Below are 25631 nucleotides of genomic sequence, written 5' to 3'. Positions count from 1 at the left end.
TAAAGAAGAAAGGGATCGAGCACCTAGGTTTTCTTTCCCACGACGAAGAAGAAAGGGGATCGGATCGAGTTTTGTTTTTTCACAAGTGTTGAAAAAGTTAGGAAGGTCAAAATATCCGGTTAATACTTTTACTTCATCAATTATAATAAAAAATATTAATTTTTTTACTTTTTACTTCATCAATAATAGTATGCCGAAGCAAAATACTGTCCAAATTAATTAGTTAAGCCCGCGTTTTTCAAGTACCGAAGTAAAAGGTGCGTTTTTACTTCATTCGTGTTATTACCGAAGTAGATTCTAGCCTTTTACTTCGTAATTACTAATTGGAGAAGTAAAAACTGACGAAGTAAAAGGCACAATTTCTACTAGTGAAAGAAAAACAAACACAAAAATAGTCCAATTCGTGCCCTCAAATATATTAAACAGAAGACTCAATTGAAGTTTTCGATCTTTTTAAGACAAGTATAATCTCGCAGAAAAATAACAAAAGATAGAATTGAATTTTCACCTTGTATCGATGATCGATTAACAATAAAAATTACGAAATAATTGAATTCAATGAGACCTTCAAATAACTTGTATCTGACAATCTTCAAAGAAGAATAATTGTCAAATGCCACAAAGTTAAGAACTTTGATAAGTTTGATTTTAAACAAAGCCAAATCTTCAATAAAATTCTTTAGAGAATTTCAATAAATAATATGAATAAAACTGAAAACTATTATTAATGAATAAAAATAATGTATTTATAGTTTAAAACTCAAAAATAAAAGATAATGAAAAATATATCTAAAAGATATCAAAGATATCATGTAAAAGTTTCCTAATAGACTTATAAGACTCAAAATAGGACAAAATATAAAAAATAAGCAAAAAATCCAAAAAAACACAGTTCATGCCTCATTGTGTGAAATTCCAGGCGCCCTAGGGCGCAGGAAATGACGGCTAGGGTACAACATGGTTCTGTCCAAGAAGTTTTCAATTTTCACGATACGAGCTCGGACCGTAGTTTTTGACGGCTAGGGCTCGACACCATTATGTCCCCAGTATGAGAAAACATCACCAAACGCATTGGGGCGCACGAGTAATCTGTCCAAACATCGAAATCTTCATTTTTTTGATCTCTTAGAACTTTAATAACATTCCAACACCCCCCAACTTGATCTATATGCATTGTAACACCTTCATAGCTTATTGCTACCCTTGTAAACAGCCCATTGAGCCCTTCCTTGAATTTCTTAGCTCGACTCCTCGTTATTGGTCCTTCTGGCAGCTCCAATGGATCTCTACCTTTCTCCACAACACGGATCGTATGCGAGCCATCCACGATCGTATCATCCTCCCCTTCTTGAAAGGATTTATCCTCAAATCTCGATCATCACCTACATCAAAGAACGACAAGTCAGAAACATTGAAAGTCTTACTCACATTATACTCACCAAGAAGATTAAGTTTGTAGGGATTATCGTTGATTCGCTCAAGGACTTGAAATTGGACCATCTTCTCTAGGCAACCACTTTGAACGTCTTTTGTCCGGAAAATGCTCCTTCCACAAATGCAACCATACCCAATCACCGGGCTCAAATACGACCTTCTTTCTTCCTTTGTTCGTTTGCTTAGTGTACTGCAAATTCTTCTTCTCGATGTTCTCTCGCACTTTTTATGCAAGCTCTTAACAAATTCTGCTCTCCTTTTACCATCCATGTTAACCCTTTCACTCATAGGTAAGACATCAAATCCAATGGAGTTAATGGTTTAAAGCATAATCAATTTTAAATGAAGAATAACTTGTAGTAGAATGTACACTACGGTTATAAGAAAACTCAATAAATGACAAACACTCTTCCTAATTTTTCAAGTTTTTTTTAATGATAGAGCGCAACAATGTTCGTAAAATTCTATTAACTACCTTAGTTTGTCCATCAGTTTGAGGATGACAACTAGTAAAAAATAATAACTTAGTTCTAAGTTTACACCACAATGTTTTCCAAAAGTAACTTAAAAATCGAGTATCTCTATCAGAAACAATACTCCTAGGCATGCCATGTAATCTAACAATCTCATTAAAGAACAAATCTGCAACATACGAAACAACATCTGATTTTTGACAAGCAATAAAATGTGCCATTTTAGAACACCTATCAACCACAACATAAATAGAATCCCTCCCCTTCTTAGACCTCGGTAACCCAAGAACAAAATCCATAGAAATGCCCATCCAAGGTTCACTAGGTACTAGAAGTAGGGTATACAAGCCACACGATTAGGATCTAGACTTTGCCCTCCTACAAGTCACACACCGCTCACAAAATTTTCTACATCATGCTTCATTTGTGGCCAATAAAAATACTCATGTAAAACTTGATATGTTTTAGCCACCCCAAAATGCCTCATTAAACCACCACCATGTGATTCCCTAACAAGTAACTCTCTAATTGAAGTTTTAGGAATGCACGATCTATTTTTTTAAACAAGTAGCCATCATGAAAATAAAATTTTCCTTGAGGACTATGCATACATGACTTATACACTTCACAAAATTCACTATCACTAACATACAATTCCTTCACATGCTCAAAAACAAAAAACTTAGCATCTAAAGTAGTTAAGAAAACGTACCTTCATGACAACGCATCCGCTACCACATTTTCTTTGCCTTGCTTGTACTTGATGACGTAAGGAAAAGTTTCCACAAATGCCACCCACTTTGCATGTCTCTTATTCTACTTTTGTTGTCCTTTGAGATGCTTCAAAGATTCATGTTCCGTATGAATCACGAACTCCAACTGCCTCAAGTAATGCTGCCACGTCTCGAGCACTCTCACTATATCATAAAACTCCTTGTCATACGTTGGATAATTCAACGCTGCTCCATTCAACTTCTCACTGAAATATGCCACTAACTTCCCTCCTTGCATCAACACTCCTCCGATCCCTACACCTGAAGCATCACATTCAATTTCAAAGGTGTTAGAAAAATCAAAAAAAATCTAATAAAGGAGAATTAATCAATTTTTGCTTGATAAGATTGAAAGACTTCTCCTGTTCATCTCCCCAATGAAACGGAACATTTTTCTTAATCACCGCATTCATAGGTGCTGCCAACGTACTAAAGTCTTTCACAAAACTCCTGTAGAATCCTACAAGCCCATGTAACCTTCAAACTTGACCAATCGACGTAGGAATTGAACAATCTCGAATGCCACTCACTTTTTCTTCATCCACTCTTATCCCTTGTGCACTCACAACAAAACCAAGTAACACAAGTTCTTTTGTACAAAACAAATACTTTCAGATTAGCATATAAGTGTTCAACATTCGAAGTGATTAGTAAAAATCTCAACTGTTCCACATGATCATGTAAATTCTTGCTATACACCAAAATGCCATCAAAGTAGATAACCACAAATTTCCCAATATATGCATGCAAAAAATGATTCATTAAACGCATAAAAGTGCTAGGTGCATTAGTCAAACAAAAAGGCATAACCATCCATTCATACAAGAAATAATTTGTTCTGAACGCAGTTTTCCACTCATCTCCCACTCTCATCCTAATCTGATGTTAACCACTCTCAAGAACAATCTTGCTAAAAATGCTAGAGCCATGCAATTCATCTAACATATCATTTAGTCTAGGAATAGGATGTCTATACTTGATGGTAATGTTATTTATAGCCCTACAATCCACACACATACGTCAAGATACATCTTTCTTAGGGACTAAAATACAGGCACTGCACATGGTGACATCAACTCATGCACAATTCCATTATCTAAAAGCTCACTTACCTATTTTGCAGTTCCTTTGTCTCCTCTGGATTGCTCCTGTAAGCTGGACGATTCGGCAACGCGGTCCCTGGCACGAATTTGATCTGATGTTCTATTCCTCTCAAAGGTGGTAACCCTTGAGGTAGCTCCTCCGGAAAAAAATCCTCGAACTCCTGCAAAAGATATGTAATAATGCTCGGAAGATCGCCGGTTATATCACTTGTGTTTAGGAGAACCTCCTTATAGAAGATCCACACAAGTGGAATATGAGAATGAAAAACATCTCTCTACTCACTCTTTTGGGATATGTACATATTTTTTTCAGCCTCTTTTCTTTCACTTTTTTTCTATTATTTTTCTATCTCATTTTTATTTTCTAAGGTCATCTCACTTTTTTAATCAATATTTTTTTTTCGGACTCCTTTCTTTTTTTCTTTTTCATTTGATCCTCCCATAATTTTTTTGGAGTCATGGGTAATAGTACAATGGACTCTTTCTTCATAGTAAAAGAATATTTATTTTTAAAACCATCATGCACTACCCTCCTATCAAACTCCCACGTTCTACATAACAAAATATGACAAGCATGAATAGGTACCACATCACACACTACCTCATCAACATACTTACCAATAGAAAATGTGACCGCTACTTGCTTGGTCACCTTCACTCCGCACAGTCATTATGCAACCGATATGGCTGAGGATCCTTTAAAGTAGGCAACCCCAATTTCTCTACCAACTCACAACTAGCTACATTTGTACAACTCCCACCATCAATAATGAGACTGCACACCTTCCCATTCACAAAACAACGTGTATGAAAATGATTTTCTTGTTGACTCTCTTCCTCCTCCTTTGGTTGGGCATTTAAAACTCTCCTAGTCACCAACATCTCACCAATCACCGCACCATATCCCTCATCATTAGGATTCTCCAAGACAGACATGTCATCATAATTTTCAATATCCTCCTCACTCTCAGACTCAACATCACCACAAGCATTAATAATCATTAACTTCTTATTTGGGCATTGGCTAGCAATATGGCCAATACCTTGAAATCTAAAACACTTGATATCTATAGTACGATTAGAAGAAGTTTCAGATTTACCTTGATTTGGAGCCTCCGGTTTGGTGTAAGATTTTGGTTTGAACACCGGTTTGCTATCCTCCTGTTTTGCAACGTTTGGATGCCAAGAAGTCGATGACCCTCCATCGGATGTAGCTCGAGCAGCCCCTCTCCGCTTGAGCTGTTGCTCCACTTTCATGGCCGTCTGCACCATCTCATCCAGACCAAAGAAATGACGAAGCTTCACTTGATCTTGAATCTCCCTATTCAAATCACACATGAAGTGTTCCATAGTAGCCTCACTATCTTCCTCAATATTAGTCCGGATCATCGTGGTCTCCAACTCCTTAAAGTAATCCTCCAGGCTCTTAGAACCCTGTTTCAAAGTCTGACAGCGCCTAAACATCTCAAGATAGTAGTGGTTAGGCACAAACCGCTTCCTCAAGACTTGCTTCATTTCATCTCATGTCTGAACAAGCCGCTCACCACATCTCCTCCTAGTTGTAACAAGCTGATCCCACAAAATTAATGCGTAATCCAAAAATTTCACCACTGCCAACTTCACTTTCTTAAGATCAGAATAGCGATGACAGTCAAACACAAACTCTACCCGTGTTTCCAACTCTAGATACGCCTCCGGATCAGACTTCCCATTAAACGCTGGAATTTTCATCTTAATGCTGCTAATATTCTCATATTCTCTACACCCTCCAGTATATCTTCCTCGCACCGCCTCTCGCCTATTTCTACCACCACCACGTTCCTTTCCCTTTTCCAATCATCATCATGACTTTCATCATTGTCACCATAAAAATCATACATCTCATGTTTATTTTTACTCTTACTCTCACTACTACTGCTCTCCTTCAATTTAATCATCCACTCATGTAGTGGCTCCAACTCCGACATCATCATCCTAGTCATATGTCCCAACAACGCCTCCATTGATCTTTGGAAATTCCTTGGCTCGAACTTTCCCCTATTTCTTTATTAGGATTCATTGTACCTGCAAGCAACTGTTAGTAATAAAAGACTCTCTCACAAATTCTCACAAGTCACGCCAAACGAATCACTCAACACTTTTTTTTTCACTCAAAATATGTGGTAGGATTTTCATTGTGGAGTAATTATCAAACCCTCAAGTTAAAAACTTGTAGACGCCGAAAAATTGACTTCACAAAAGATCGAACAGATACTAGTGAAAAGAAATCTATGGACATTCAATTATACTGGTACCCAAGGATGAACTCAGACACAAGAATGGAAAATTTTCCACAAGTTATTTTTCTTTTCTATTTTTTTTTAAATTTTTTTGAAGAAATTTTCGGTCCTTCTATTTTTTTTACCGAATTTTTTTTATGATTTTTCAAAAATAATAACTTGTAGCACAAGATAGAGACAACGAAGATTTAACGAAGGATAGAGTTATATGAAGAACGAAGAATGGAGCACTAATAACAAATAAGAACAAGATTGTTGAAACAATACTTACTTGTCTCAAAGAAACCTATTCTCTTATACTAAAATATATGAACCTGGTTGATTAATGAAAAGCAAACACGAAAATAGTCCAATTCGTGCCCTCAAATCAATTAAACACAAGACTCAATTGAAGTTTTCGATCCTTTTAAGACAAGTATAATCTCTCGGAAAAATAACAAAAGATAGAATTGAATTTTCACCTTTAATCGATGATCAATTAACAATAAAAATTAAGAAACATTTGAATTTAATGTTACCTTCAGATAACTTGTATTTGACAATCTTCAATGAAGAAAAATTGATAAACGCCACAAAGTTAAGTACTTTGATAAGTTTTATTTTGAACAAATCCAAAACTTCAATATAATTCTTGAGAGAATTTCAATCAATAATATGAATAAAATTGAAAACTATTATTAATGAATAAAAATAATGTATTTATAGTTTACAACTCAAAATTAAAAGATAATGAAAAATATATCTAAAAGATATCAAATATATCATGTAAAAGTTTCTTAATAGACTTAGAAGACTCAAAATAAGACAAAATATCACAAAATAAGCAAAAAATCCAAAACACACAGTTCACGCCGAACTATGTGAAATTCCAGGCGCGCTAGGGCGCAGGAAATGACGGCTATGGCGCAACATGGTTATGTCCAAGAAGTTTTCAACTTTCATGATACGAGCTTGGTCCGTAGTTTTTTACGGCTAGGGCTCGACACCGTTCTGTCCCCAATATGAGAAAACATCACCAGACGCGCTGGAGCACATCTTTTGTTCGCTGGTGCGCACGAGTAGTATGTCCAAACTTCTAAAATCTTCATTCTTTTGATCTTTTAGCACTTCAATGACATTCGAACACCCCCAACTTGATCTACATGCATTGTAACACCTTCATAGCTCATTGCTACCCTTGTAAACAGCCCATTGAGCCCTTTCTTGAATTTCTTGGCTCGAATGCTCGTTATTAGTCCTTCTTGCAGCTCCTATGGATCTCTACCTTTATCCGCAACACGGATCGTATGCGAGCCATCCACGATCTCATCACTGTGGGATTCCTTAGAAAATAAGTATAATACAGTAGACGCAGACATCAAGAAATATTTTTGGAAAGTTTCTGGACTACAAAATGATTGACTCAAAAACAGTAATGAGTCTAGTGCAACAAGTGAAATTTTTTTTGCATGACTTACTGGTTGAAGAAATGGAAGTCAATGAACCTTCCCAAGTTGCAACCATCATTGAAAAATTTTCGCTGCTGTGGAAGGACTTCAAGAACTAGCTCAAACAAAAGCATAAGGAATAGAATCTCGAAGACATCATCGTCAGACTTAAAATTGAGGAAGACAACCAAAACACCAAATCAAAATCATAAAAAAAAGGTAATGGAGTCCGAGGCCAAATCCAATATAGCAGAATCTAGCACTAGTCACAAAATAAAGCGTCATTACCATGAAAATAACAAGGGAAGGCCAAGAAATTCAAAGGAGATTGCCACAACTGTGACAAACCAAACCACATGGCCAGGGATTGTCGTCTTCCCAAGAAATACAATAGAAAACATAAAAAAGGCAAGCCAACGTCGTCAAGGAAAAATATGTGCCAATAGACATTTCGAAACATGATCTATCCCTTAATGTATTCGGAACTAACTTGGTGGATAATCCAAGAAAAAGATGGATAGATACCAACTCGACTAGCCACATCTTTGCCAAAAAAGAGATGTTTTCATCCTACACTCCGATCAGTGAAAGGAAACTATTGATGGGAAACTCTAAAACATCAGATGTCGCTGGACTTGGAAAAGTGGTGCTAAAAATGACATTTGGAAAAGATATCACGCTCAAGAATATGAAAGAGTGGGTGCCCGGTGAGCCAACTTGTGGCTAAGGGCTTTGATGACTCTTTGTATAAACAATCTTTTGTTTAATATAATTTACACTTTTATTAATGGCAATGACTTTATCTTTCTTCATATTGTTATATTGTGATATACTATTGTTGTTTTGATAAAGACCTTGAATATACTATAGTGTATGTAAGATGTGGTAGTACATGGGGATGACTATCATGAAACACATCTTATAGTCACTGTATATTCTAAACGGTTCCTAGTCGATTGAGCCGTCCGTTAATAAGGATAAGGATCGCTCGAGATTGAGACTAGCATTTGCGATGCCGAGTACCACGTTTCATTGGTATGGAACATAGAGATGTTCAAAGCATGCAAATGGATATTCATACGATGAATGATCGAACTACCCTATCCGGACATTCCAAGTGGTTATCACTTATCGAGTGGATAAAGTCCGCGGTTTTGGTTGTACACCATTAGTCCTTACTACTTGAAACATCATTGAGACTCTATATGCTAGTACTGTGCTTTGACTCGTTTACCGACTCCATTGGGGTCATCAGGTGTCGAGATTGGGTACAGTTACGACACATATAGGAGTCGATGCTTTGTTGTCAAGGATTCACCACATACTTGCGAGTGTGAATATCCTATGCAATCTGAGGAGATATTAGTGTGACGAATCTCTGGCCAGAGTACATGATGTGTTTTAAGAAATGGTTTCTTAGTAGCACATGCGATGTCACTATTTGATCTTCAAGATGCATTGCATAGTTATCGAATCTCGAATGACTCTCGATTTACCAATGGTTGTTGATTCGATCGGGATATATGGATGAAAAGACCGTACTGTACGCTAACCAAAATCTATTGGTTCTTGCAGGCACTATCAATGATACCTAGGGAATCATGGGGCGATGTTGCTAGGCGCTCTTACCATGATTCGATGGGCAAGTCGGAAATTGTTGTTCCGAGTCACAAGGAGTTGTGAGCCCACGGCTAGCTGTATCCCTGAACCATTGAGGGTCACACAGAGTAATGGATTTTTAATCCCCGTTGAGATAGTTAAATTTAAAGAGTTAAATTTAATGAACAAAGAAGTGGGACTTCTTATTTAAGAGTAGAGGAGTAAGATTTCCTAAAATGACATAGGGATGGACATTTTTGAAAATCACTGAATTCGGATTCAGAAAATTTATCTTGACTTTAAAAGATGTAGAAATGGTTTCTGTGCACATTGGTGAAATTGGTTTATCAATCTGAGTCATGATGAATTTTATATTAATTTCTGAACATGCGGGCTTTGCTTGTCAGGCTTGAACTTATGACTAATGGGCCCTAAGCTGTTAGCAGCCCACATTATAAATAAGTTATTGCAGTACAGAAATTACACAACAGAGGTCACAAAATATTTTCGAAAACCCTAGCTGTGTTTTTAAAAAAGTGGCCGCCCCCCTCCCTCTCTTCTCGGGAAAATCCAGCCTGTGAATTTTGAATTTTCAGTCTGGTTTAACGGATCAAATTCGTTAATTCTCTTCGTAGAAACTTCTGATAGATTTTCTAGTGCAATCTATTAGAGGGATTAAATCTCCGTTCGTGGACCTGATTGAAGAATTGTTCGTCCATCAGTTCCTGGGATATACAACAAGAGCAGAGTAATCTGTTGGTGTCCATAATCTCGATTCGAGATTGGAGGTAAAAATTTAATTGTTATTTAATTTTTACACGCACAATTTAATCGTAAAGTTTTGATACCTATTATGGAATCGTTCCATATAAAATTTTTAAACTTCCGCTGCACCGGGTATCAATCCTGATTGATCTGATCACGGTTCTCCAACAGTGGTATCAGAGCCAGGTTGCTCAGATCAAGCGATTAAATTAATCGATTGTACAAAAAATTTTTAAGCCTCGGTTTTTGAAACAAAATAAATTTTTAAAATAAAATTTTTTTTTTTGGGCAAAACACGGGCAGCGATTGGATCGCCGCCCAGGGCAGCGCAGCGACGGGCTGCCCGGCCCGAGCCCCTTCGGGGCGCGGGTAGCCCGGGAGCGTCCCGAGCGGCCCGGGAAAAAATTAATTTTTTTTATTTTAAATTAAAATTTTAATATGTTAAAATTCTATTTTGGTCCGATCGAAAATTGTTTTTGATTGGTCCACGAGGCGTCGGATCGAATTGTTCGAGTCCAAAAATTTTAAAATTGATTTTTGGATAAATTTGAATTTTTGGAAAATTTATAGATTTTATCCGTTAAATCAGATTTTATGAAATTAATTATTTTTGGTACAATTGATGATAAGATATGATCTTATGGAAATATTGAGTAAAATGTGATTTTATGTATAAAATTGGATTTTATATGTAAAATATGATTTTATTTGATAAAAAGATAAAATATGATTTTGTATGTAAAAAAAGATTTTATATATGGAATATGATTTTATCCTTTTAATTTAAATTGCCATTGCATGTTATCCAATAAATTAATTTTGAATTAAATATTATTGGATAAGGATGATCGATTGTCATGACCAATTTTGTAGGTGTATGTTAGGAATTTACATTTGTTTTTATTGTTGTTGGATTTATTAATGGGCCTAGTTTATGGCCCAATATGAATTGTCATATGTAATAAAAGTGGGCCTGGTTTATGGTCCGTTCCCACCCCTTAAAATGTATCCCCTACTTGTCATAGTTATTTATTGTAAATACATTAGACTTAGTGGGAGATGAAGATTTGAAGACGGAGGTGGGCCCAGCAGGCAATAAAGACTGAAGAAATGTAAATTGGAAGCTCAATGTAATAGGATTGCATTTCATACCTGCATATTACCTAGGATTGGACTTAGACTCGTGATTGGCAACCACGGGTCAATTAGAAATGGAATCGATCATCCTATATAATATATGATATTATCGTTGTATGCATGTTTTAGACTAAATTGTATGAATCCCGCAAGCATACAAATTTTAAAATGATGAGACAAATTTTCAAAAATTAAAATTCCTCATTTTAAATATGATTTAAAATTGATATCAAGATAAATAAAGGAAATTTAAATATTGTTTAAATGTTCCTACCTTCCATCAACGATCAATGTATGAGATGTTACCCGCGGATACGGTCCGACTCATATTATTGGGGGGGCCCGTTCGTCGGAAAGCTGTACATTGGATCGACAAATGTTGTAAGTTGGGTGGAACTCCCATGGGATCGGCTCATATTATTGGGGGATCCACATGGCGACCGTCCATCACAACTTAATATTGATGGGTCATCTTGACATGTCACAATAAACGGCATCATATTATTGGGCCCTTATTGGACATGAGGTAAAAACGTGGAGGTTGCTTTGGAAGCAATTGGGCTCTACCTTTTGAAAATTATGGTTGGCTGATATTATTCGGGACCATAGTTTGTCAGTTGGACTCCATGTTCCCACTAAGGAAAACAGTTTCCCGTTTTCACTAGAGGGTAGTGAAATCGTTAAAATAGTGGGAGTGAGATTCATAAAATAAATTTCGCCTATTTTATGTCTTAGTAAATTAATTAAACAATAACTGATAATTGTCTGTTTCTTTTCAGTATTTCATAAAGATGAATTCGCGCAATCCACTATTCTCTATTCTCGAACAAAATAAACTGACTGGCGCAAACTATACGGAATGGTTCCGTAAGTTGAAGATTGTCTTGACCTCGGAGAAGATGCTCTACGTGTTAGAAAAATCTCCTCCGAAGGAAGCACCAGCTGACATAAGTCCGGAAGAGTTGGCCAAACTTGATACATGGTGGGACCATGATATCAAGGCCAAATGCTATATGCAAGCCTCGATGTCTGATGAACTCCAGAGGTGATTTGAGGACACCGTGAATGCTGCTGACATTCACGTACAACTCAAGGAACTTTTTGGGGCTTAATCGAGAGCTGAAAGGTTCGCTACTGTAAAAGAGCTAATGACGTGTCGCATGCGTGAAGGGACTTCGGTCCGTGATCATGGGGTACGAGTGATTTGGCTCATACAGAAGTTGGTAACGCTTGATTTGGTGTTGGAGCATGAACTCAACGTGGACTTATTACTTCTCTCTCTTCCTTCTTCGTTTGACGGATTTGTGGTGAATTTCAATATGAACAAGATAGAGGCCTCCCTTGAAGAGATGGTCAATATGCTTGTAACATATGAAGCCACTTTAAAGAAGGATAAACCGGTTCTCTTGGTGGGCTCCTCTTCCTCTGCTAAGAAGGGGCCAAGTACAAAGGGTAAGAAACGTTCTGCCCCACCCAAGAAAACCGGACCCGAGAAGAAGAACAAGACAAAGGCTTCAAACATGGAAAAGTCCAAGGATGTTTGCCATTACTGCAAGAAACCCGGTCATTGGAAACGTAACTGCAAGGAATATCTAGAGCAGTTGCGAACTGCGAAGGGTATATTCTATATTGAAATAAATGTTTCACTTAATACTACTTCTTGGGTATTGGATACCGGATGTGGATCTCACATTTGCAATGATTTGCAGGTGATGACAAGAAGTCGCAAGCTTAGAATGGGTGAGACCCAGCTGAGGCTCGGAAATGGTTCTAGAGTTGAAGCTAAAGCTGTGGGAGATGTTTATTTAATTTTGCAGAACGATTTTAAGTTACTTTTGAGAGATGTTTTATTTGTTCCAGATTTGATTAAAAACATTATTTCTGTTTCTATGCTTGATAGAGATGGTTTTTCTTGCAATTTTGTGAATGGGATTTGCAATATTTACAAGAATGAATGTTTGATTGGAAATGGACAACTTGAAAACGATCTATATAACTTAAAATTAAAAGAAGTTTCAATAAATTATGTTGATAAACCGGTAACAACGAACAAAAGAAAAATCGATAGTCAAAACCGGCAAACCTTTGGCATGCTAGGCTAGGTCATATTTCCTCAAGGAGGATGAACAAGCTAGTGGGAGAGGGCATGTTTGATATGTCTGATATTAACTCTCTACCTACTTGTGAGTCCTGCCTGAAAGGAAAAATGACTAAATCTCCTTTTAAGGGGAAACCTGAGCGTAGTCAAAATCTGTTGGATTTGATCCATACAGATGTTTGTGGTCCATTTAGAATTGGTACTCAATTTGGCCACAACTACTTCATTACCTTTACTGATGATTATTCAAGGTATGGGTATTTATATTTAATGAAATATAAGTCTGAAGCATTTGAAAAGTTCAAAGAATTCAAGGCTGAAGTGGAAAACAAGCTAGGTAAAAGTATTAAAGCACTTCGATCGGATCGAGGTGGAGAATACTTAAGTACCGAGTTTTTGGACTATCTGAAAGAGAATGGGATTCTCTCTCAGTGGACTCCTCCTATGACACCTCAGCTGAATGGTGTATCGGAGCGTCGTAATCGAACTTTGTTGGACATGGTTCGATCCATGATGAGCTTCACTGAGCTTCCACCTTTGTTTTGGGGCTACGCGCTTGAAACGGCGGTATTGTTGTTGAACAACGTCCACACCAAAGCAGTGGATAAAACACCATACGAGTTATGGAATGGCAAAGCTCCTAAGTATTCGTACTTGAGGATTTAGGGATGTCCTGCTTACGTGAAGCAGACAGTGGGAGATAAGTTGGATAGTCGATCCACCTTATGTTATTTTGTAGGGTATCCGAAGAATTCAATCGGATATTATTTCTATCATCCTACTGAAACAAAAGTGTTTGTTTCAAGGAATGCCACCTTCTTGGAGAAGGAGATCTTATTGGATAAGAAAGGCGAGATGATGGAACTCGAAGAAATTCGAGAAGAACCCGAAATACAAAATAATGATCCTACACTTCAGGAACCATTGATGGACACGCCTATACCTAGAAGATCCGAGAGGACTTCTAGACCTCCTATTCGATATGGTCTTCTTCTTGAAGGGGATCAAGATGAACCCGACGTTGGATGTGATCCAAGAAACTTCAAGGAAGAAATTTCTGATGCGGATTCAAATTTATGGCTTGAAGCTATGCAGTCGGAAATAGATTCGATGCATACAAACCAAGTTTGGTCTTTAGTAGATCCTCCCGATGGAATTGTTCCAATAGGGTGTAAATGGATCTACAAGAGAAAGCTTGGGCCTGATGGTAAGGTATTGACCTACAAGGCACGATTGGTGGCGAAAGGTTATACTCAAAGACAAGGAGTTGACTATGATGAAACCTTTTCACCAGTTGCAATGTTCAAGTCCATAAGAATCCTTATTGCCATAGCTGCATGGTATGACTATGAGATATGGCAAATGGATGTGAAGACTGCATTTCTCAATGGAAACATTAAGGAAGAGATCTATATGACGCAGCCTGAGGGATACACATCCATGGGAAGCGAGCATAAGGTATGCAAGCTTCAGAGATCGATCTATGGTCTAAAAAAAGCATCAAGAAGTTGGAACCAGAAATTTGATGAAACAATAAAGGATTTTGGTTTCATCAAGAACCCGGAGGAACCATGCGTGTACAAGAAAGTAGTTAAGGATGCTGTGACATTCTTAGTACTTTATGTTGATGACATCCTACTCATTGGGAATGATGTAGGGATGTTGCAGTCAACAAAGATATGGTTATCAGGTAGATTCTCGATGAAGGATTTGGGTGAGGCATCCTATATTCTAGGGATACAGATCTATAGAGATAGATCTAAGAGAATGATAGGACTCACTCAATCAACCTACATCGACACCATATTGAAACGGTTTTCAATGGATGGGTCCAAGAGAGGACATCTACCTATGTGTCATGGAGTTTCTCTATCCAAGTCTATGTGTATCCCAAGACTGATGAAGAGATAGAGAAAATGACACATGTACCATATGCGTCAGCCATAGGTAGTATCATGTATGGGATGATATCTACCAGACCGGATGTAGTATTTGCTTTGAGTGTTACGAGCAGATATCAAGCTAATCCCGGTCAAATGCATTGGAAAGCCATGAAGGACATTCTTAAGTACTTACGAAGGACTAAGAATATGTTCATGGTATATGGAGGAAGAGAACTGAAATTGGAAGGCTATACCGACTCTAGCTTCCAAAGTGACGTGGATGACTCGAAGTCAACCTTTGGATTTGTGTTCATGCTCAATGGCGGTGCTGTCTCTTGGAAGAGTTCCAAGCAGGACACCACAGCGGATTCCACCACTGTGGAAGAATACATTGCGGCATCAGCTGCTGCTAAAGAGGCCGTTTGGATGAGGAATTTCGTCCAAGAGTTGGGCGTTATTCCTGAAGTTGTTGGTACAGTCCCGGTGTACTGTGACAACACGGGTGCCGTTGCCCAGGCAAAGGAACCAAGGTCTCATCAAAGATCCAAACACGTACTGAGGAAATACCACATCATCTGGGAGATCATGGAAAGAGGAGACATCACAGTCGAGAGAGTGGCCTCTGCAGACAATATCGCTGATCCACTTACTAAGCCCTTGCCAGAACCATTATTTGACAAACATCGTGAAGCAATGGGACTGCGTAGTATGACTAGTTGGCTTTAGGGCAAGTGGGAGATTGAAAGAGTGGGTGCCCGGTAAGCCAACTTGTGGCTAAGGGCTTTGATGACTCTTTGTATAAACAATCTTTTGTTTAATATAATTTACACTTTTATTAATGGCAATGACTTTATCTTTCTTCATATTGTTATATTGTGATATACTATTGTTGTTTTGATAAAGACCTTGAATATACTATAGTGTATGTAAGATGTGGTAGTACATGGGGATGACTATCATTAAACACATCTTATAGTCACTGTATATTCTAAACGGTTCCTAGTCGATTGAGCCGTCCGTTAATAAGGATAAGGATCGCTCGAGATTGAGACTAGCGTTTGCGATGACGAGTACCACGTTTCATTGGTATGGAACATAAAGATGTTCAAAGCATGCAAATGGATATTCATACGATGAATGATCGAACTATTCTATCCGGACTTTCCAAGTAGTTATCACTTATCGAGTGGATAAAGCCCGCGGTTTTGGTTGTACACCATTAGTCCTTACTACTTGAAACATCATTGAGACTCTATATTCTTGTACTGTGCTTTGACTCGTTTACCGACTCCATTGGGGTCATCAGGTGTCGGGATTGGGTACAGTTACGACACATATAGGAGTCGATGCTTTGTTGTCAAGGATTCACCACATACTTGCGAGTGTGGATATCCTATGCAATTTGAGGAGATATTAGTGTGACAAATCTCTGGCCAGAGTACATGATGTGTTTTAAGAAATGGTTTCTTAGTAGCACATGCGATGTCACTATTTGATCTTCAAGATGCATTGCATAGTTATCGAATCTCGAACGACTGTCGATTTACCAATGGTTGTTGATTCGATCGGGATATAAGGATGAAGGGACCGTACTGTACGCTAACCAAAATCTATTGGTTCTTGCAGGCACTATCAGTGATAACTAGGGAATCATGGGGCGATGTTGCAAGGCGCTCTTACTATGATTCGATGGGCAAGTCGGAAATTGTTGTTCCGAGTCACAAGGAGTTGTGAGCCCACGGCTAGCTGTATCCCTGAACCATTGAGGGTCACACAGAGTAATGGATTTTTAATCCCCGTTGAGATAGTTAAATTTAAAGAGTTAAATTTAATGAACAATGAAGTGGGACTTCTTATTTAAGAGTAGAGGAGTAAGATTTCCTAAAATGACATAGGGATGGGCATTTTTGGAAATCACTGAATTCGGATTCAGAAAATTTATCTTGACTTTAAAAGATGCAGAAATGGTTTCTGTGCACATTGGTGAAATTGGTTTTATCAATCTGAGTCATGATGAATTTTATATTAATTTCTGAATATGCGGGCTTTGTTTGTCAGACTTGAACTTATGACTAATGGACCCTAAGCTGTTAGCAGCCCACATTATAAATAAGTTATTGCAGTACAGAAATTACACAACAGAGGTCACAAAATATTTTCGAAAACCCTAGCTGTGTTTTTAAAAAAGTGGCCGCCCCCCTCCTTCTCTACTCGGGAAAATCCAGCCTGTGAATTTTGAATTTTCAGTCTGGTTTAACGGATCAAATTCGTTAATTCTCTTCGTAGAAACTTCTGATAGATTTTCTAGTGCAATCTATCAGAGGGATTAAATCTCCGTTCGTGGACCTGATTGAAAAATTGTTCGTCCATCAGTTCCTGGGATATACAACAAGAGCAGAGTAATCTGTTGGTGTCCATAATCTCGATTCGAGATTGGAGGTAAAAATTTAATTGTTATTTAATTTTTACACGCACAATTTAATTGTAAAGTTTTGATACCTATTATGGAATCGTTCCATATAAAATTTTTAAACTTCCGCTGCACCGGGTATCAATCCTGATTGATCCGATCACGGTTCTCCAACAGAGTGTACTGCATGTGCCAGATACTCATAAGAACTTAGTTTTTGGTTCCTTATTGAGTAAGGAAGACATTAGACTCGTCTTTGAATCAAACAATTTTGTGTTAATGAAATTTGGTGTATTCATAGAAAAAGGATACCAAGACAGTGGTCTTTTTAAATTGAATTTAATGAATGTTATCCGCTAAGAGGCAAATAATAAATATATTAATTCTTCTTACTTGACTGGAGGTTATAATATCATGCATGAAATATTAAGACACTTTAAAAATACCTTGTAAATAATTTCAAATCTAAATGTAATACTTACATTTAAAAGAAATCCACAAAAAAAGTATGAGATTTGTGCTGAAGCAAAAATGACCAAAGATCCATTCCATTTTGTGACAAGAAGTACTACGCCACTTGAGTTAATACATACTGATGTGTAATTTAGAACTTATGAAAACTTTAGGTGGGAACAAGTACTTTATAAAGTTTAGTGATGATTGCACAAGATTCAATTATGTGTATTTATTGAATAGCCAAGATGAAGCATTCGAAGCTTTCAAGAAATATAAATGAGATTGAAAATAAACAAATTTCAAAGATCAAGATGGTTCGAAGAGATCGAGGTGGAGAATATGTTGCTCCATTTGAAGAATTATGCTCAAATTCTGGCATAATTAATCAAACTACAGCCTCATACTCACCTCAATCCAATAGAGTTGCAGAATGCAAAAATCATACTCTAAGATTACCTCAAAATAAGTGGGGAGAAGAGATACATTCTGTAAATAACATTCTTAATAAGATACCACACAAAATAAAAGATGAAACTCCATATGAAATATGGAAATGACGTAAACTATCTTACAAATACCTTAATGTGTGGCGGTTTATGGCTAAGGTAGGAGTACCTAAGACAAAAAAAATTAAAATTGGGCCTAAAAAAATTGACAACATTTTTAGTGGATATGCTTACAATAGTAGGATACATCGATTCTTAGTGCATAAGTCAATAATTTCTGATCGCGAAGAAACGGTCATAGAATCAAGGAATGATATATTCTTTGAAAATGTGTTTTCTTGTAAAGAAAGGAAGAAGAAAGTTTGAACGAAAGAACTTATGAAAATACACATGATACACTACCAAGAAATGAAGAAAAAAGGCATGGCAAAAAAGCAAGAGTTGATAAGTCCTTGGGTTCTGATTTTCTAACATACATGTTAGACAATGAACCAAAAACTATTCAATAAGCTGTGTAAAATCCAGAAGCTCCTTTATGGAAGGATGCAATACAAGATGAAATAGATTCTATCATGCATAATCATACTTTTGAGTTGGTTGATCTACCTCCGGACTGAAAACCTTTAGGGTAAAGTGGATCATTAAAAGAAAATATAACAAAAATGGGTCTATAGATAAATACAAAGCTCGCTTCGTAGCTAAAGATTTTAGACAAAAATAGGGATATGGTTTCTCTCACACATATTGTTGTATCCCGATCCCATTTTAAAAGATTAATTAACTAAATATGATTAAGAAAGTGATTAAGGGATTAAATTGGATTGAATTAAAGAAAATTGGAAAATGAAATCGGGTGAGATCGGATCGTCCGAACTCGGAATAGAGCATCTGAACCCATCACCAGTTGTCCAATGAGGTGTCAACTTTGGATTGACACATGGAGACGATCGGACCTTCCGATGATTTGGCTGGACAGATGTCACGAGATTTCGACACGTGGTAGAGGCATGCAGATCGGACTGTCCGTTTTTGAAATCGGAGCGTCCGATCGAACTCTATAAATAGGCCATTAGAGATTCACTTTTTAATACCAAGTTCAAAGCTTTTTCTCTCCTTATCATTATATTTGGGACGTTTTCTAGCTTCCTAGGCTTGGTCCGGGAGTTGTTGAGGTGCCCTGGAGTCACAGCGGAGTGGTGCTCAAGTTCTGAGGCAGTTGTCATCAAAGAGCTGACGACGGACGAAGGACGAAGGACGAAGGTATAGATCTAGCTCCTAATTGAGATTAGGGAGTATGTTATATCTTAGTATAGCTTGACTCGTAAATAATGTACGAAAGTACTGTTCGATATATCCTGACTGAGTATGCATGTATTATGTGTTGCATTGATTATTTGGCATGATTTATTTGCATGTATTATGACATGGTATTATGCTGCATACATGATCATCTTGATCTTGTATTCTTGTGATATCCTGTAGTAGGGTTTTTACCCTATCTTGTTAGTGGATGGTTGGACACATGGACTTGTGTCAGGTCATCATCATATGGGTATGTCGGTCACTTCCTAAAGCGACGGCACAACACACTACCTACCCAGGGCCCTAGTCTGCTCTTGAGAAAGATTTCTTGACATCGAGTCTTGGTACCCGTACATTTGCATTCATGTGCATATAATATTGTATACTCATACTCTCGTGATGAGCATTTTATGTTCACGTCCTCGTACTGTTTTGTACACTCTATTCCACGGGGTAGGTCTCAGAATTGATGGAGCTGGAGGCTCAGGGAGAACATAGTTGTAGGTTTGCTGCAGTGGTGAATATAGGTTCTGGTGTTGGTTTTTAGTTTCCAGTTGGAATGTTGTACTCAGTTTATTTCTATATGTTTGTATGAGTTAAATATTTACAAATTCCTTTCCTTTGAATTGTATTTGGATATGTTTTCCACTGTTTATTCTTATTTTGGTTTAATTAAGTTAAATGCGTGCATAAGCTCTTGATTAGTAGGTGATCTTGGTGCGTGTAACTACATTTTTGGTATCAGAGCATGCGTAAAAATCTTGGGATCTAGAATTTTCCTTGGGAATTAACCTTTTGATCATTGTGTAGATGGCGGGATTTGATGATGAAAGTAGCCATGGCATGTAGCGTTGGTGGACGCTGGTACATTTAGGAAGATCATGAGCATCGTCGGGGCCATCATCACCATCACCATGATAACCGTAGATGCTTCAGTATGCATCAATTCATTCATATTAGTCCTAATCCGTTGATTGGACGAGTGTAACACCTGGTATTTTAAATACGTAAATTCGCATGCATAATTAGGAAATTTAATTATTTAAATTTTAGATTTATGGGTTAAATAATTATGTGAATTATTTGTGCATGATTTAATTGATTTTTAATCATTTAACCCATAATTAGTGATTTTTATGATTTTTAGTATTTTAATTATTTTATCGCGTAGACGGGACCGTGGACGGACGAGATGACAACTTCCTAGCTAATTTAATTCATGAGCCTTTTAAGAGCCCAAAAATATTATTTTGAGTTTTATTTCCTCAAAAGTTTTAGTATTTAATTTTATATAATTTTAGGAGTCCGTTTTTATTCAAAATAAGCCAAAATAATGACTTTTTAGCACTTTTAAAATTCCCTTAATTGTATATTTCGGGATTTTAATGTTAGTATCAGATTTTAATTCTTAATTGGAGTTTTTAAGTTATATATTTTATATATTAAAATCCTTATTAATATATTTAATTTCCTAAAAACCTATTTTTAATTAAAAACCTTACCCTAAGCCTACCCAACCCCACGTTTCAAAGCCTCAGCCGCCACACCCCCTCCTCCTTCGTCTTCTGCAGCAGAATTCGGCCATAGCTCGATTTTCTTTAAGCTTCCAAGGTGTTGATCATCGTCCCGTCGTCCCGAAATCGTCCCACGCGCCTTTATCTCTTCAATTTTGGTGCAAGGCATGTGTTTCTTCCAAGTTTTGTACCTACCAGATATCATTATGTGTGTGTTGTGTAGGCATCGATTTGTTTAAAGAAATTTCAGAAAACTCGATCGGTTTTTTTTGTTGATTGATGCTTGTGTATGTGATTTTCATTCAACTCACGATTTTCCTGGTCATGGCTCGTTCTAGATGCTGGTCTTGGTTGGTAAGAGGTCTAAGGTGGGTCTAGGCTCGAGTGGCTCGAGCCAAACGAGCCCAGAAATCGGCCTTGGTTGTTCGGTCTCCATGGGAGGCACAGACTAGGGTTTCGGGAAGGGTCTTCGGCCCCGGCGTCGTGGGCTGCATGGGGCTGAGTGTTGGTGCAGGTTAGGTCCGCCCAGATGTGGGCTACGTCTGGACGGCGACGCTCCGGCCAGGGGCGGCCGGAGCAAGCCGGCGGCAGCCTGGGAACGGCTGCTGCACTCGGCTGCAGTAGAGACGGGAAGAGGGAAAGGGGGGAGGCGGCGGGTTTAGGGTTTCAGGGTAGTTCCGGGTCGGGTCTTGGGTCCGAGTCGGGTCTGGTAGTAAGTGGGTTAAGTTAGTTGGGTTCGGGTTTGGGTTAAGTTAGTTGGGCTCGGGTATTTTATTTTTAAGTTAATTAATGAATTTAAGAGTTTAATTGGGCTTATTAGATTAATTTAATTAATGGGCTTCACTTAAGTTATTATTTGGGCTTAATTAATTTAATTAAGTTAGTCCACTAATTTTTATGGGCTTTAGGGCCCATGAAAATTATCGGGCCAGTCTTTGGGCTTTTGGGTCCATTGGGCCAGATTAAGTTGTTATTGGGCCTAGAATGTTTTAATGGGCTTTAATTATTTAATTGGGCTTAGAATAATTTTTATTGGGCTTAAGTATGTTATTGGGCCAGTCTCAGTGTTAATGGGTCAGATTTAAGTAAATGGGCTTGAGTGTTAGGGCCAGCAGTCCAGTACAATCCATGAGAAATTGCATGTGTCCTGAATATATATTTAATTATTTTTATGCATTGAAGATTATTTTTATATTTATATGTTAGTATGAAATTAAATTAAATATATATGAAGGACAAACATTTTATTTAAGTACATGCATTCATGAAATAATTTTATGTATGATTTAATGTTTAAGGTTGAGCAATAAGAAAATATTTTATGTTGGAAGTTGAAGTAGTGTGACAATTTGAGATTTGAGGGGGATTCGTCCCCATATGTGAACTATTGAAGGGCAGTTTACTGCCAATTTAAGAGGTGATTCGTCACCGCCACGTACGTTGGTTTCCACGCTGATCAGTATTTAATGTATGATTTAAGGTTACACTACGGATACAACCATGCGATGTTAGAAAATAATTTGCTCAACAATATTTATGTATTATGATATTTAAGTTAATTTAAGTTAAGTTATGTTATGATATTTTTAAACATGCTCATTCATGTATATGTTATGTATTAGTAGTAAATTGATTTAAATTATTTTAAACCCTTGTTATGTTAGCATGTTGGGCCTCTAGGCTCACTACACTGGTATGGTGTAGATGAGTACGTCGAGGATGATGTTGTACCCACCGGAGGCGAGGACATATGAGCGGACATGCAGTGACCCCGTGACCGTGATAGATATCTGAGTCATGATGCATGTTTGAATATTCCAGCACGTTAAATATTTTTAATTATTTTCAGTGGTTGAGTTTTTGGATAATTTATTTAAATATTTTCAGTGCATGCAGTTTTTAATTATTTTCTTATGTCAGCATTTTAATTACGTATTTGACTCAGATATTTATTTTATTAAAGAATGCATTTTTATTTAAGTTATTTATTTATTTTAAATCTTTTTATTTTGTGCATATATGTATGGGCATGTATGTACATGTTATATTTAATAAGTATAAAAAAACAAATTCCGCATAGGAGTTCCTTGGTACCACCGATCCATTGGTGGCTAAGGGGTGGATTCGTTCTTTGGAGTCCATCTTTGCATATATGGGGATCACAGATGCGGACAGGGTGAACTGTGCGACGTATATTTTGAGGGGAGACGCAGCTCTTTGGTGGGAGGGTGCTGCCAGGGGAGTACACCTCCCTACACTGTCTTGGGCGGAGTTCAGGCGTGTCTTCTACGCCAAGTATTTCACGGAGGATGTGAGGAGTCGCATGATCCGGGAGTTTATGAGTCTCCGGCAGGGGGACAGGTCAGTGGTGGAGTACGTGAGCCAGTTCGAGAGGGGCTGTCATTTTGTGCCTCTGATTGCAGACAGTCCACCGGAGAAGATGAGACAGTTTGTGGAGGGACTGAGAGCGGATATTAAGCATGACGTACGTATGATGGACGTCGCTACATATGAGGCGGCAGTTAGTAGAGCACTGAGGTCAGAGGAGGGTAGGAGAGAGATGCAGCGAGAGCAGTAGGGGAAGAGACAGTTTCAGTTGGGGTATCAGCGACCATCTTCGCAGCCTCCTGCGAAGAAGCAGTTTACTGGGCCGGCTAAGGGCCCGAATCCGCAGCAGAGGGGCAGGGCCCCTAATGCTATAGGTTTTCCTACTTGCCCGAAGTGTCAGAAGATGCATTCGGGACCTTGTCTGTTGGGAGCAGGAGTTTGTTACCACTGCAGAGAGCTAATGCATCAGATAGCTAACTGCCCAAGGAAGAAGAACACTGCTGGTAGAGTGTTCGTCATGCAGGCAGAGGAGGCAGACCCAGACACCTCCTTGATCATCGGTATATCTTATCCCTAGTATTTTATAATTTTTCCTTTGGTTAAGAATTTCGTTTTCTTTATGGAATTGTTGTTCTTTGGTGTAACGCCCGGAATTATTTAAAGAATAGTTAATTTGGGAATATTTGGAGTTTTGATTTAAATTCTAAAATTCTTAAATTGGTTAGGATTGAATTTGAATGAATTGAGTAATTGAGGACTGAATTGCAATTTTTGAACTCTTGAGGGGCTAAAGTGCAAATTGTATTTAACTTATCAGAATAGTGGAGGTTGCTCAGCATGCACGTGTACAATTTATATGACTTATCAGATTTCTCAAAGTTGAAGGAGGAAGAACCGAGAGCAGAATTTCCAAATTTGATCTTCATCTTCATTGTCACATATCTTGAGCTACGGTTGTCCGATTTCAATTCCGAAAGATGTTTTGGAATCCTATTGACAAGACCTTCGATTTGATGTAAGTTTCTTCTTTGTTACTCAAGGTTTGATGGTTCGAAAATGACAGATATCAGCAGCTGGTATTGAATTGATGTTATGGATCTTCTATCTTTGATAATCTTGAGATTTGATTGAAGATTGAATTGTATATCTTGTTCTTATGATTTCTTAGCTGTGATTCACTCTATACACCTGCTGATATTTTGGTTTAGAGGTTGAACAATTGATATGAATGTTAGAAATGATATAGAGATTTGCGGGAATCGCCGAGTTATACCGAAATGCCGTCGAACTTTTGAATTGGAGTGATTTGCTATCATTCTTCAGCTTAGAAGTGGATGAGCTCTTAGATGATGATTCTTTGCTTGTATGTTGTTGTTTCAGTGCTTGAACAGGACATTTAAATTGATTAATCTCGACTTCAAAACCGATAGACGATAGCACAAGGTTGGTAGAGTTTCCTTTGGCATTCTTGTTGAAGTTTGGGGTTGATCTTGAACAGATTTTGAGTTGTGCTTGGTGCTTGATATTGTACAGCTTTTGACAAGTTTGAAGACCTCCTAGACATTACATTTGAAAGGTAAAAGTGGACTACAATTTGATTGGGATTATAACTCGAGATGGTTTGTATCGAGTTCCCTCAATTCACATACTTGTTTGTTTAAGTGTGTAGGAAAACTGGCGTTCAGATCAATCACGATTGATACCCGGTGCAGCGGAAGTTTAAAAATTTTATTATGGAACAATTCCATAGTGTGGGTATCAACCGTTTAACGATTAAATTATAAGTGTGTGTAAAATTAAATAACAATTATTAAATTTTACCTTCAATCTCGAAGCGAGATTATTGGACTCCAACAGATTTCTCTGCTCTTGTTGTCTCTCCCAGGAACTGATGAACTCCTTCAATCAGGTCCACGAATGGAGGTTTAATCCCTCTGATAGATTGCACTAGAAAATCTATCAGAAGTTTTCTGCGAAGAGAATAAACGAATTTGATTCGCTATTCCAGACTGCAATTCAAAATCACAGACCGGAATTTCTCAGACAGAGAGAGGGAGGGTGTTCGGCCGAAATATTTGAGAGAGAGGCTAGGGTTTCGAAATTTTTCTCTCAAAATTATGACCTGTTGTGTCTAATTTCTGTACTGCAATAACTTATTTATAATGCAGGCCACTAACAGCTTAGGGCCCATTAGTCATAAGTTG

General features: G+C 37.7%; 1 protein-coding gene across 1 annotated transcript; it reads right to left on the bottom strand.

Moving 5' to 3' along the window:
- Positions 1-2723: 2723 nt before the first annotated feature.
- LOC140861412 (uncharacterized) lies at positions 2724-5298 on the bottom strand. The gene is made up of 4 exons (XM_073264432.1): positions 4567-5298; positions 3793-4010; positions 3247-3371; positions 2724-2941 (listed from the first exon to the last, which is right to left on the bottom strand). Exons 1-4 carry the CDS (start codon positions 5296-5298, stop codon positions 2724-2726), a joined length of 1293 nt encoding a protein of 430 aa, XP_073120533.1.
- Positions 5299-25631: the final 20333 nt, after the last annotated feature.

This window comes from Henckelia pumila, chromosome 4 (assembly GCF_033568475.1).
Source record: "Henckelia pumila isolate YLH828 chromosome 4, ASM3356847v2, whole genome shotgun sequence".
NCBI classification, from domain to species: Eukaryota; Viridiplantae; Streptophyta; class Magnoliopsida; order Lamiales; family Gesneriaceae; genus Henckelia; species Henckelia pumila.
The sequence above is the reverse complement of the archived record's forward strand: the minus strand, read 5'-3'. Positions and strand labels throughout refer to the sequence as shown.

What these genes read in the sequence shown, in the direction of transcription:
- LOC140861412 (XM_073264432.1), bottom strand. Translation starts at nt 5,298, where the DNA reads ATGAAGCAAGTCTTGAGGAAGCGGTTTGTGCCTAACCACTACTATCTT. An exon ending in GTTGTTTTGTGAATGGGAAG is followed by an intron (nt 4,011 to 4,566) that starts GTGTGCAGTCTC and finishes ATCTTCTATAAG; the next exon opens with GAGGTTCTCCTAAACACAAG. An exon ending in TTGTGTTACTTGGTTTTGTT is followed by an intron (nt 2,942 to 3,246) that starts GTGAGTGCACAA and finishes GTGATGCTTCAG; the next exon opens with GTGTAGGGATCGGAGGAGTG.